This window comes from Corapipo altera, unplaced genomic scaffold (assembly GCF_003945725.1).
Source record: "Corapipo altera isolate COAL_440 unplaced genomic scaffold, ASM394572v1 51, whole genome shotgun sequence".
NCBI lineage: Eukaryota > Metazoa > Chordata > Aves > Passeriformes > Pipridae > Corapipo > Corapipo altera.
In genome coordinates, this window is record NW_020884892.1 from 9,278,147 (window position 1) to 9,291,455 (window position 13,309).

Sequence of the window (13,309 nt, forward strand, 5' to 3'; positions counted from 1 at the left end):
TTTTTTATACCGGGAACCCATATATCAGATGCTGGCCTTAGGAAACTTTATTATTTACCTCTGCTGGAATAGGAAAGGAAAATAGCTGGAACAAGCACAGCTCTCGGATACATGCAGTGCAATTGTCTACACAAGGCAGTTCCACAGGAACCCCACTGGAGAACCAGACACACACAGCAAACATGGCCCAAACACACAGTGTGCGGAAGAAGTGTGAGGCATTAAACATTAACTTTCCTTTCTCTATTACCTTTTCACAACAGGACAGAAACATCTGAATATTCTTTCCTTATGAATTTTCTGAAACTATGTTAAAAAGATACATTCCCATTAGAAGCAGCACTGATCCTTTACTAATTCATAAAGAAGAAACATTAAATAACTGGTAAGAGCCAATTTACCAAGCAGAGGTGCCTGATTTTATAACTTGGCCTGGTCACTTGGGCTTGGAGCTATGCAGGAATATGAGTGCTATGACAACTGGCATCGTAGTATTCAATTTTTGCAAGCCTGTCTTTTCCCTCCCATCCTTCTCTCACCTACTTGAAGCTGCTGCAACTCAGCAAGCACATTCATTAACTATGTTTGGCACCTGGGAATGGTATCTAAAAAAAACCACCAACCCAAACATCCAGAGTGTTATACATGAGCTACCTAAATCAGGTAGCGAGGAATTAGCTGGAGAAAAGGATGTGTTGCGTTTTTCTCCTATGTAGGGATTAGGTGCCTTGTTCAGGTTTAACGGGACATGCTTCTTTTCACTTTGGATTCACAGCCCTGAAAACTTAATTATAGCTTTTCACCTTGCATTAATTAACATGAGAAATGAAGAGACCTCTCTCCAGACTGCTTTTTCTCCACCCACCCATTATCCTTGAATAACCCATTGCCTGTGGATTCCCGCTCTCCCTAGGTGCAGGGTTGCATTCCTACTGGGAGGAGGGACCTGCGTGCAGCCTGGGTGAGGCTGCAGATGAAGGAGGATTAGGGCCTCCTTCTGCCGTCCTTTGGAGGAAAGGGAATGTGTTCTGTGTAGCTCAGTGTGAGCAGCGTGGTCTGACAGACTCCACTAAACCAAGGCAAGCTTTTCTGGGGAGAATCCTGCATGTAGGTCCAACCCCATGCTGAGAAGGTGAATCCCAGATTGCCCAGCCCACATTAATCTGGGGCATGTGTGAGTACCTGGAAGCAAAACCTTGGTGTCAGAAATTAATGGCATCACTTCAGAGAGGAGTAAGATGCTGCATTTAGGGACCCACATGACTCATATGGCCAAAATGATTGGGACTAATAACTTCATTGGCTATCCCAACCTTCCCAAAGTGTTGCTCCTATATACACCAAATGGTTCAGAACTGCTGGAGGTTTCATTCCAGTTTAGGAAGAAGCCAGAGCTGCTCTGCAAGGAGCAGAAACAAAGGCAGTCCAGGAGGTGCTTTGTGTCTGTAGAGTCACATTGCTGTGCGGCAGCACCTCCAGGCCTGCTGGGGAAATCTCCAAACAGGAATGTGAAAGCTTTGTCCTCCCTGGTGCCTAAGCTGGATCTTCAAGCCCCTTGTCAGGCACCTATTGCTTCCTAGGAGGGAAGGATGCATGGGAAAAGCTGCCACATGACAAATGTGGACTCCACGGGCCTTTAAAATTCGTAGTCAAAGGGCATAGAAAACAGTTTCAAAACGTGCAAAAGTATCTGTCATAAGCACTTAACACCTCCATCCCACAAAGCCGTGAAACGACTTGAATTTTACTTCCATACTGTTGAAATTTAACTACCTTTGGGCTACCTATTAGTTTTAATCCACTTTACAGAAAAAAAATCCATGTGGAAAAAAAAAAGGAGTTGGGGGTTTTCCTTATCTCTTCCCTGCCACCGGCTTCCTTCAACTCCTCTCTACACCCCACTGCAGACGGCAGCTGCCGGCGCTCCGGTGGGGCCCCTCCAGCGCTGGGTGCCATCACACCCCGAGCTCGAAAGAACCCGCGGCTCAGCCAGGGGTGTCCCGAGACGTGTCCCCGCGGGAGGGGCGGGACACCCATGGCCGGGGCGGGACACCCTCGCCCGGCACACCCACCCACCCCGCGGGCGGTGCCGCCAGGTGCGCCCGCCCCGGCGCGGCCCCGGGGGGGCGGCCGCGGCTCCTCGCCCCTCCCCGCCGCGCCGGGAGCTCGCCGCCCCCCGGCTGAAGTCCGGGTCCGCCGCGCTGTGCCGAGCCGGGGGTGCCGTCACTCGGCGCTTCCAGCATGCTCCTAAGATGGCGGTAGCGGCGGCGGGCGGCGGCGGGGGCGGCCGGGCGCAGCGCAGCGGCTGGCTGGAAGTTTTGGTGCGGGAGCGCTGGCACAAAGTGCTGGCCAACTTGGGCGGCGAGGCGCTGGTGCTGAGCGGCGAGGAGCGCCCCGACGGCGCGGCCCACAACGGGCTGGGCGGCGATGGGACGGCGTGCCGCGGGGCCGAGGGCGGCGGGGGGGCGGCCGCGGTGCGCACCGCCTTCACAGACCCCCCCGAGCAGGTGCCCGAGGCCGTCTCCAACAAGAAGCGGTGCGTGAAGGTGCTGAAGCAGGAGATGGGCGGGCTGGGCATCAGCATCAAGGGAGGCAAGGAGAACAAGATGCCCATCCTCATCAGCAAGATCTTCAAGGGACTGGCGGCCGACCAGACCCAGGCCCTCTACGTGGGCGATGCCATCCTGGCCGTCAACGGCACGGACCTGCGGGATGCCACTCACGACGAGGCGGTGCAGGCGCTCAAACGAGCCGGCAAGGAGGTGCTGCTGGAAGGTAGGGGAGCGGGGACGGGCCGGCTCAGTGCGCCCAAGAGCGGGAGGCTCTGGGGCGGGTCGGCTCGGCTGCCGAAGGGGCGGCGGAGTCGAGCCGGGGGTTAGGGGGTAATGCCGCGCATCTCCTGCTGCTCCTCCGGGCGTCTTTCCAGCGGGGAGAGCTCACACTCTCTACCCCGCGCCGCACCGGGACCCCCGACGGCATGAGTTACGGATGCGGCCCCTCGAGAAGGGGCGAGCGAGGTGCCGCGGAGCTGGGCTTGAACTTTCCGCCCTCGTATCCTCCAGCACAGCCCCCACAGCCCCGTCCGGGCGCGCCCGGTGGAGTCTCCGCAGTCGCGTGTGGTCGCGGCGGCGGGACGGCTCCCGGGCTCTGAGCTCCCGGTGGCAGCCTGGCCGACACCACTCCCCCCCACACACCTCCAGGGTGAGCGATCTTCGGGATCTGCCGTCTGGACGTTTTCGCATCTTTTCAGCCCGGGAAAGGTGGGGGGAGTTGGGTACCGTGAGAGGAGGGGTTAAAGAAGTAAAGGCCCCCCGTTCTCCCCGGTATTAAAGGAAGGGCTTGAGTGACTTTTCCGTAGTTATCTCGAAACGCCCGGCACCTTCCTCTGTCCAGTTTCGCCTTCCACCACCCCACTCCCGACTAGGGCAGTGGGGGCTGCAAAGCAGCTTAAATGAAGCTGGTGGTGCCTCACGGGCACATCAGCCATCCCTGCAAAGCAGTGCCTTTTCCTTTCGCAAGGGTGACCGAAACGGTTTTGTAAGAAGTAGCCTTACAAACCGAACCCAGAGAAAGGAGCAAACGCTGGTGTGCGTGGAGGAGCCGTGAAGCGAGGGTGTCCCCCTAGAACGGGACGGATGGTGGGGAGGGAGTAAGAAGAAGCAGAGCCACATTCCCAAGACCGCGAGTTCATGAGAGAGGTGTGCACAGGCGTTTGATCCTTGTCTCCTCACAAAGACTTAATTTACTTGCTCCACCTGAGAGAACGAACAGCTTCAGAAATGCCCTTGGCGCGTGTTTGATAAAGTGATTACATATTTGCCCAGAAGTTCATTTAACCGGAGGTCAATGGCATTTGAAGCATGCTGCGGTGTTGCGTTCCCCTGTGCCATCGCTTTCCTCCGAGCCATGGGCGCTCCCGCCTTACTGTGCCTGTAGCCCTTTCGGTCCTGCACGTTTTTTCACGTGTCTTTTTGGTGGTTATTCCGAGAAGCTAAGGAGGTGCTGCTGGCGGTGGCAGGTGCAGCTGAGGATCAGCCGTGAGCAACCAACTATGGCATAAAGTTACAGGAAAAGTTTGAAGGGGAGGGAAGGTGAGAAAACGCATGCTTCAGTAGCGTGTGCTGAGAAACTGTTTGGTTGTCCGCGTGATAGTGAAAAGTGCGGAGGAGTTCGTGCCCCGTGAGGATTTAGGATGGCGAGGGCAGTTGTGTTTCCTCCCTGTGAGCCCCGCGCTCCCCGCGGGACCAAAGCGCCTCTCGTCCTCCCGCACTGCAGCTGCATCGTTTACGAAGATACCTGTGAAGTCTTAATACGAACTTCTCTGTGGGGTCTGAATTGAGGCTGTTGCATTTAAATTTTGTCACTGGTTTGTTAATGCAGTTTAAGGGGCTTCCTGGGGTGGAGACCAGGTAATAACGTTTGAGCTTTGCTGTGATCTAATGAGTAATGTATACAGTGCTTGTAAGTCTGCCTCCCTCTGTTAGTGCCTGCAGTAACAGCACCTGAGCACACTGCTCCTGTATGAGTCTTTAAAACACATCAGTTTTCTTCCTGTTTAGGAGTGAAGATGAAGCCGTTTCAGTGTGTACTCAGCACTCTCCTTCACTCCTTTTGACATCGCAGCTGTCTTGCATTTCTTTGCTCCGTGAAGGCTGATGTGCCTCAGTAGTTGTTTCCACGATTGATTTTGTAATTTGTAAATCGACAGCATATTTCATTAGTCAGCCTTATGTAGAATTAAAAATTGCCCCGAGAAGGCTGCTCCCTTCAGCAGGGACCCACTCTATGTGAATGGCTTGTGTAAACAGGCAGTTTAAAACAATTCTCTGTGATTCTGTTGCCCAATTTGTTGCTCATTCTTTAGTAGCACAGTCTAAAATGGTATTTTTATTACTAAAGGAAGGGAAATCCAAAATTTCTTTTTACCCTTTAAAGTACAAGAGGGCAAGACTTGATTGTCCTTTCCTTCCAGACAATAGGAATTTACCATTTCCTGACTTCTTAGAGAGTTATATATGGCAAAAAGCAGTGTGTACTGGGGCAGGGCAAGACCTGTGTGCAGCTCCTCTCTAGACTCTTTCTCCAATTCACAGAGCAAAGCCAGCACGTGTTTCCAGCGTCAAAATGCACCACTTATATTTTTGGGGAGTTTCTGAGATTTGCATGTGACTTCCAGCCCAGGAAAGCCGAATTTACAAAGGCGTGGCAAGGTGTGAAGCACAAGAGGCATATGTCCCAGATAGCAGGGCTCTGAGTATTGCCCAATGCACTGTGCATTCTTGGAAAGGGTCTTATGGTTGAAAATTTCCTAGAAGTTATTGCAGGGAAGATGTGGTCAGTGTGGCTCAATACACCCAACCATCAGAGTGCCAGAGTCTGCCTGTTATATAGTGTCCTGCCTAAAATCGCTTGCTCAGTGAAATGAGGCATTTACCAGCTCAGCACTAAACTGTAGTCTCTCCTGCATTCCTGTGCAGGGAGGAAGGGAGCAGAAAATCCCTCTGCAGACCTATGCACCCTTTATGGGAGGCAGGGCTGGCATTGGGATGGGTGGCGGGAGGAGGAAGGTCTGCAAAGAGAAGGGATGAGAGAATGCTTCGTTTTAACACTTGCCCCTTTTGCTGCATTGATCTCTGAGCTGGTGGAAATAGAGATTTGCTGAGAGGTTAGGGCTGACATAGCTGCGGTATCTGTGCTGGTGAGGGGAGGCAGGGCACAGCTGTAAAGCCTGGTAGGAGAGATCCTACTCTAACAAATTTAATAGCCATGCTGGGTTGTTCTATCTTCTCGTTTTCCATCCCTGAAGGACATCAGTCTGTTGCAGTCTTCACTTGTATAGTCCACCTATTAAGCTAAAGTTCCTTCTTATAGATGTGGTCCGTAGGGTTGGCCAGGAAGGGAAATAAGATAATAGGCGATACTGCCATAAGAGGAGCTGTAAGGCAGAAAGGTCAAGAGGAGAGGGAGGTGATGGTGAGGAAGGACTTGAGCCCTTAGAAATATTACTGTCTCCTCCTCTGCAGGGGTGAACTGCTTCTGCTTGCAGGTTTAATTTCCTGTGAGCTTTCTGTCACAGCTTGGGCATGGGTGTGGGGGAGCAAAGCAGGCAGAGTGAGCAGGGACTGGTGTTGAGCTTGTCAGCCCTGGGTGACTTCTCAGGTGTTCAGTACAGCAGGATGGAGCTTCTCACCAGCATTCAGGAGCAGAAAGAATTTCCTGACCTGAGAGACGAGGCAGCCTCGTTGTACAGTGCATATTTGCAGGTGTGGAAGGAAGCTAAAATAACCATGGCAGCTATTGTTTATACATATAATTTCCCTGTGCTTCTGTTAATTTGGGCTTCTTAAATAAGCACTTTGGAAAATCAAGCAGCCCCTCTTGTGCTGTGTAAAGCACATTACATTCAAGTGACTCTCAAGACACAAAAGGTGTTTGTTTTTATCAAAGCATCCTAGATGAGAGCAGTCCCTTGGCATGCTCTCTAACCAAACTGGTTGTACTTTACTTGTATTCTCTATGTTTGGTGAGAAAATGAAAAATTGAAGTAGCCTGTGCTTTATTGAGATGTGAAGAAAAAAACCCCCACATTAGTGTTATTTGTTATCTGTCTGCAGGGTATTTTTTCCTAACTTGTTTAATGTGTGTGGACGAGCTAGTGATGTTCATGGTGGAAGGTATGTAGTGGGAAAAGGAGCATCTTCTTAGTGTTGCTAGAGTTTTTATTGGTTTTCAGTTCTTCCTTGTTAACACAGTTGCAAGGTCCCTGGAGAAGTGGCTTTGGCAGCCTTTTTGGGGTTGCATAAATTTCCCACAGGGAGGCCGTCCCCCTACATAGTGAATTTTAGCATATGGACAGTAGACTATAGTTATCTTCTGTAGCCTTCTTGGGAGTAATACACAGCTTTAAAGCAATGTAAGAATATGTATGATGCAGTTTGTACTGCAGTAACATGTATTATTTTCCAGACAATACTTCTGTAAGAATTGTAAGGATTCTCCCCTTCCCACCCTTTTAAATTTTTTTGTGGGGTGAAGCAAAGCAATTCTGCCTGTTTGAATTACGTGTTGAAATAATATAAAATAGGCATGGGCTGCTTGTTGGCTTTAGTTTTCTATCTTATCTGTGTTTTTGTGTTTCTTTCAGTAGGGTCAACAGGAGTGTTAACCCTAGTGTTAACAAAATACAATATTAATCCAAAAACTGTGTCTCTTGCAAGTATAGAGGAAAAATGAGGCACAGGGCGCTTACAAAATGCATATGTGACATTACTTACTACAGTCAGGTCAGGGCTGTAAATCTCAGTGATTGCAAATTGTATGCGTAGTTATTCTTTATACTTTGAGTATAAAGAATGGAGAAAACGGTCTTTTTTTGTATGTGTGTGCAGCAAATATGCAGTTAGGGAAATGCTTTGTATTTAGAGGCTGTACCATATTTCATAGCCTGTGTAGCTGCTCTTGGCGCACATCAGTTTAAAAGTGAAATTGAAAGGGAAAGAACAGGTAATCTTATTCTCAAGAGTTCCAGGTCTATGCAGTTCCTGAGAATCTCAGTTTTGATTGTTTAGGCTGCTTGCAGCTGATGGGGTAGCTTGAGTGGCAACACTTGATGTGTCTTTCATTGATTAGGTTAGATTACAGGCTAATTTAGCAGTCCAGACAATCTGTATCACCTTTCACAGACAAAAATCAGTACATCCTCTTTGCAGTAATTCTCATATGAGTCCTCTTTCTCAGTTACTGTGAAGAAAAGAAGGCAGTTGTGGGCAACACAATTCCTGGATTTATTTGGACCAAGTGCAGGGTGCCCTGTCAACTCACCCACCTTGGAAATCATATACTAAGCCCTATAGAAGTAACTTACTGCCATCTCCTTAAGGATGTCAGAAGATTAAATGTCTAGAGATCTGGGATTCAATTGCACATACAGATTATACGTGTTAAGTATCATTAGAAAAGAAAACAGCCTGTTTTAAAATCCCAGCAGTACTTCCTTTGTGGAATATTAAATTGAAATCTTGGTATAACTCTGAAGAATCTTTAAACCGTTAGAGTAAAATGGAAAGCTGAAGGCTTTTGCTGTGGTTAATGAAACAGTGTTTGTGTCTTCATTTTCCCATGGCAGGTGCCTTTTCTTTGGAGACGAGTTCCACTCTCCCAAGAAGGCATTTTCACACAGGTGATGCCGGAGGCACTGGCCTCTCCTCATCCCTGCTGCGCACTGGGTTTGGGTCAAAAATGATCACTGCATATCTGACCTGAGAGAGCTGATGAGGAGTGTCTGTAATTCAAAACAGTTTGGGTTTGGGACACGTGCTGATCCAAATAAGTTGATGGTTTCAGGTGTAAGATAGGAATGATTTTTTTTTTTTTTAACTCTCTTAATCTCACTGTTTTTATAATACATGGTGTGGAACTTCTCTTGTTAGTGACGTATCTGTAAATTTGGCTTTAAGTATAGCTTGTACTTCTGTTCATTCAGAGTTTGTAAGTGTTGGAGAGTTTACCACATCTATTTGTAACCCTTTCCAGTAGGCACTCTAATTCCAGGTTTTAAGACCACATTATTTCCATTCCATTTTTCTAATTTAGATTTCTGATCATAGGATTATTTTGTAGTTTATTCTGTAAAATTATGTTGCCATGGCTACTTGTTAGAATTGGTACAGCTACTTCAATAGAAGGGAAATTGGAGGAAACAGTAGTTCAAGAGAGCAATAGCATCAGTGAACAAAGTGTGATGGGAAAAAAGCTGTCACAGTACTGCATACGAGACTCTGGCTTTCCAAGTCTGAAACAATTCTTCAAGCATTTCAGAAAAATAGTTAGTGGAGAAGGGATTGTAGTGGTACTACAATAATATAAATTTAACTATTTATAGTGTACAGTTTGTGAGTAGCCAATGGAACACAGCTTTGCTGGCCTTGACATGGTGGGTGGAGGTGAGATTCTGCTCTCCTTCCCCCACTGGTGTCACTACAGCAACTGTAGCTGGTGTGAAGTGGGCTTCTCTTGGCTCAGCTGTGTCACCTCTTCAGACCCAAAGCTATGTTGAGCAGAGAAAAGTACTGCTGTCAGCATAAGGTGTGTCTGCTCTGAGGGTCTTTGCCAGGACATCTTTTCTTAGAGCAATCAGGGAGAGCATTGTACTGTTGTGGCAGATTGGGAAAGAGCTAGGACTTTGAATAGGAGGAATAGTCTTGTTTTGGCAGGGGCACAAAGCTTGTTGTAGAGATGGGAAGGAACATCAGGGGAGTGGCAGCATTTGGTACATGCCTTGAGGAGTGTCTCTGCAAGCAGGGAGGGAGTTTAAAGATGTTCAGGATGAGACACAGCTGATTTGGGCTGGAGAAGTCCATGAGAAGCTACTAGGTATGTAGAAAGCATGGAGTGCTACTTGCCACTCACGCCACTTTTTGGAAGGTGTGTTGTGAGCCTCCTTCATGGTCTTAAATAAATATCTGTTGGCTGCTATTTTGCAGGACCAGGAAAGCTGCTCTATGAGACCGTGTCTCTGTACTTTAAAGATGATTAATGACCCAGCTTTACATTTCTGGGAGAGAGAGCATTCATTGAAATTATGGCATACAGCATCTTGCAGCATCTGAGAGTCCAGCAACACTGAGTAATGAACTAGGACACCAAAGTTTTTACCTAACTTTGCTTGCAGGTTAAGTTGGGAAAAGATAGAATTGGTTTGTTCACCATCCGTTTAGCTGTCAGAACATACTTTTCTTGAGAACATAACTTAACAAACTTGCTTACAAAAGATTTAATCAACTGTGACTAGTTCTTCAGATTGCCTCAACACTAGATACGGCCTTGCTGTAGGGGTAAGTTTGTTCCTTCACATAAATTCAATTAAGGGGCATAATTTCCACTTAACTCTTTGGCAAACATGAATTTCCGACTCCTGCGACTGCACAAACTTCTGTTACAGTCTGGCTTTAATTTGAACTGTCTAGAACTTGAACTACTGAACTGGTTACGAATTTCATTGTGCATATGCTGAGGGCAAAACAGAGTCAGTCGCTGTCAAAGCAGCACATCTGTATTGTAGCTACTGGGTAAAATTGAATTTTTAATTGTAAGGAAATGAACCAGAAAAGTAGACGTGGAGAAACTGTCTCTGATTAGAAATGATTAACATACAGCACACTCCTTCTAAAAATGATGTGCAGCTTTTTCACTAACTTTTGGAAGTCATCTTTGTTGGCACAGTTCTAGAAGTCATCAAAACGAAAACTGTGGTTACGTTTATTCCTCACTGCTCTGGGATATTTTCTTCTACAGATGACTTGTATTTGAGCAGTGAGGCTGCTTCAAGGCAGCACACAGGTAGGTAACTTCTGTGTGTGTGTGTGCATCTGTGTAAACAGCTTCTGTTCACTTCAATGGCATGCTAAAAATGGTGAATTCCTGCTTTGGTGTAAGTACCTGAAAAATAGGATCCTTTTTCCAAGCATCAGAAAGTTAGAAATATAACATTAAAAGAAAATGTAAAAAATTTTCTTTTTAAAAAAACATTATCAGAATATAAATTCTTTTCTGACAAAGGAGGCACAATTTACCTGATTTGATCCAACAGATAACATGACCTCTTGGGAATATTTATCAGCCTCATGTGTCCTTTCGTGGAAATAGGGCCATTAGTTAAGTTTTATGTTCCATTTGCCATAGGCATATACAGCTGGTACAGTACCTGCTTGGCTTTCAACATAATCAAGTGGTTATGGGAGAGTATGGCAAGCTATACCATGGGAATAACATATCTCCACTTTTGTCTGAGTTATTTCAATAATTGCTATTTCTAGGATGATTTACCATCCTGACATGTTTTAACTGCCACTGGCTCTGATTCTGCAAGGGAAGCAAGAGGCAGCTGTGTGAAGATGAAGATGCTGGAGAGGTTTAGTGTTATCCAGCATGTATCTTATAAGGATGCTTAAAGCTAGTGGTTTTAACTCAGACAGTGAAAGTTTAATCTGTTTATGCGGACATTGGGCTTTAGTCCCTGCAAAACAGCCTGGAAGGACAGAGCTGGTAGCAGGGCTGGCAGGATGTACTGGCGGACACGATTTCCCTCATAGCAGGTGGCTTCCCGTTGGTCTTACTCTTCCCAGGTAGGAGCCAGAAGGATCCTTCTCTTGCTGACATGGCGCCAAATGAGGTATTTAATTTCTTGATGTTCAGAAGTATTTTACAGGAATAAGGTGAGCAGGGTTTGCCTTCAGCACTTGCTGATTGAATTCTTTTTGAGGGGTTTTTTTGTTTGATTTATTTTGTGTAGGTTTTTTTGTTTGGTTGGTTAGTTTTGTGATTCTTTTTTGGTTTTTTTTTCTGTTGAGGATGCTGTAGACAGAGAAAAGGCTTCCAAATTACAGTTGTTTTCCAAAGAACATGTTGTTCTTGGTAACACCTGCGCCTTTTAACTTACTTGTCCTGTCTCACGTAGTGCCAGAGTTTCCTGATACCCAGTCTCCTTCATCAGTGATGTGTGGCTGGGATGGAGGAATGTCTCTGGAGAACCAGCAGGATTCCTATCACATAAGTACATACTTGGGCATGGAGACACACATGAGAAGATGTGTTTATATACATACTTCTCTAATTAACAGTCCCATCAACAGGCGTTTCTTGTTTGGTGCTTGACCTTCATATGCGCTTAGGGCCAACATGGTTGTACCAAATGCTGGGCCTTTGCCAGGTCTGGAGAGGCTGAGCAGATGCCTGTGTTACCCATCGGGTCTCTCTGCTGTGAGGGTGGCATGGTGGGCTGTCCTAGCTCAAGACTGCATGGAGATGTTGTGGAGTCTCCCTCACTGGAGATATTCAGGAACCTTCTCTGGATGCAGTCCTGTGCAATGCTCAACCTGACACTGGTTGAGCAGCGAGGTTGGACCAGATGACCCTACTGGTGGTCCTCTCTGACCTTACCATTCTGTGATTCTGTCATTCTGATTCTGTACTTCACCCTGGGAAGCCTTTTCCAGAGCAGAGGATGTGGCTGGTTGTGAGCTCTGTAATATAAAGTCACGAAGATGTACTTACTGCAAGAGAAGGGGAGCAAGCTTCAAACTGGAATGACTTGGATGATGACAGCAGACCTTTCATTAAGAGCTTCAGGTGTTATTACTGTGCTCTGTCTAAATTAAACCCATCTAGATTTTAGAAGCTCAGGTAAATGGCCAGTCAAATGGTTAACATAGCCCAAATTCTTGAAGTCCTGACCGCGCTGATGAGGAGAAACACAAGCAACACTTAAACCTGCTGACAGACCTCAAGGTCCTGCAGATGCCACAGCTAATATGCTTGAAGGCACTGTTGCTCTCCTGGCTTTTGTTACCCTTTTCTTTGAAGGAGTAGTCAGGTTGGAGTTGCAGGCTGATGCTCTTGTGACGTTTGTAAGGCACAGCTCTCATGTACTCTTGGGAGGAAATCTGTATTCCTGACTTAAAAAAGGGGAAAAAAACCCTCATGGTAACTTCAGTCTTCTTCAGGTTTGTGGAACGCTGGAGAAATGTCAGGCCAAAAGGGCAATGAAAGAAAACCACATTTTAATTCAGGAAGAATGCAAGTGAAAGCAACTAGTTTTAAGAAGTTCCCTGTCCATTCAGTGAATGTCTGTCTGTATAAATAAGTCAGACCTAGGTGATGTATGAGAGTAGGCTGGCCATGAAGAAAGCATTGCAGTAACAAACCAGTGGAATTTCCACTTAACACATTAAAATCAACCCTGAAAGGCTCCATTAAGGAAAGTCATAAATTGAAGTTCTAAGAGATGGCATATAAAATAGCCCTGAAACTAAAAATGATCCTCTGTCAGTTTTATGTTTCCCTTTCACTCTGTTATATCTACTTTAATAAACATGTGGGGTAGCCTATCAAAAGAGCAACACTTTGACTGTGAAGCCTTGAGGAAATAAGTAGTGAGTCTGGGCATATTATAAATTACACACAATAAAAATAAACTGAAATGATTCTGGACTTTGCCTGTGTGAGGACTACATTGCTAGAATCATTCTGTGTTGATCTTATTTTATATATATTGAACTTATCTGCTAGGCATATCTTGAAATGTTAGTATTTAATGCTTGAGTTTTTGTTCAACTACTGCCAGAGCTTTCTGTGTATATGCAGATATAGTATTAAGACCTTAGACAGGTTTCAAGGTTCACTCTCTTAGCAAAACACTGAGGAACAAACACCCTTTGGTTTTTGAGGGAAGAGCTGACTTGAAAACATGCAAGTTTCTGTGGGACTCTTTATGATGTTTTAATGTGAAATGGCATTTTGTGTCTAAGAATAA

General features: G+C 46.3%; 1 protein-coding gene across 1 annotated transcript in view; it reads left to right on the forward strand.

The window, feature by feature from the left end:
- Positions 1 to 2,178: 2,178 nt before the first annotated feature.
- The window catches only part of SNTB1 (syntrophin beta 1), a 112,391-nt gene continuing 101,260 nt past the window's right edge, over positions 2,179 to 13,309 (forward strand). Inside the window, exon 1 of the mRNA XM_027645616.1 lies at positions 2,179 to 2,775. Within this exon, the coding sequence (XP_027501417.1) occupies positions 2,253 to 2,775 (523 nt within the window). The 5' untranslated portion in view covers positions 2,179 to 2,252. The remainder of the gene's footprint in view (positions 2,776 to 13,309) is intronic.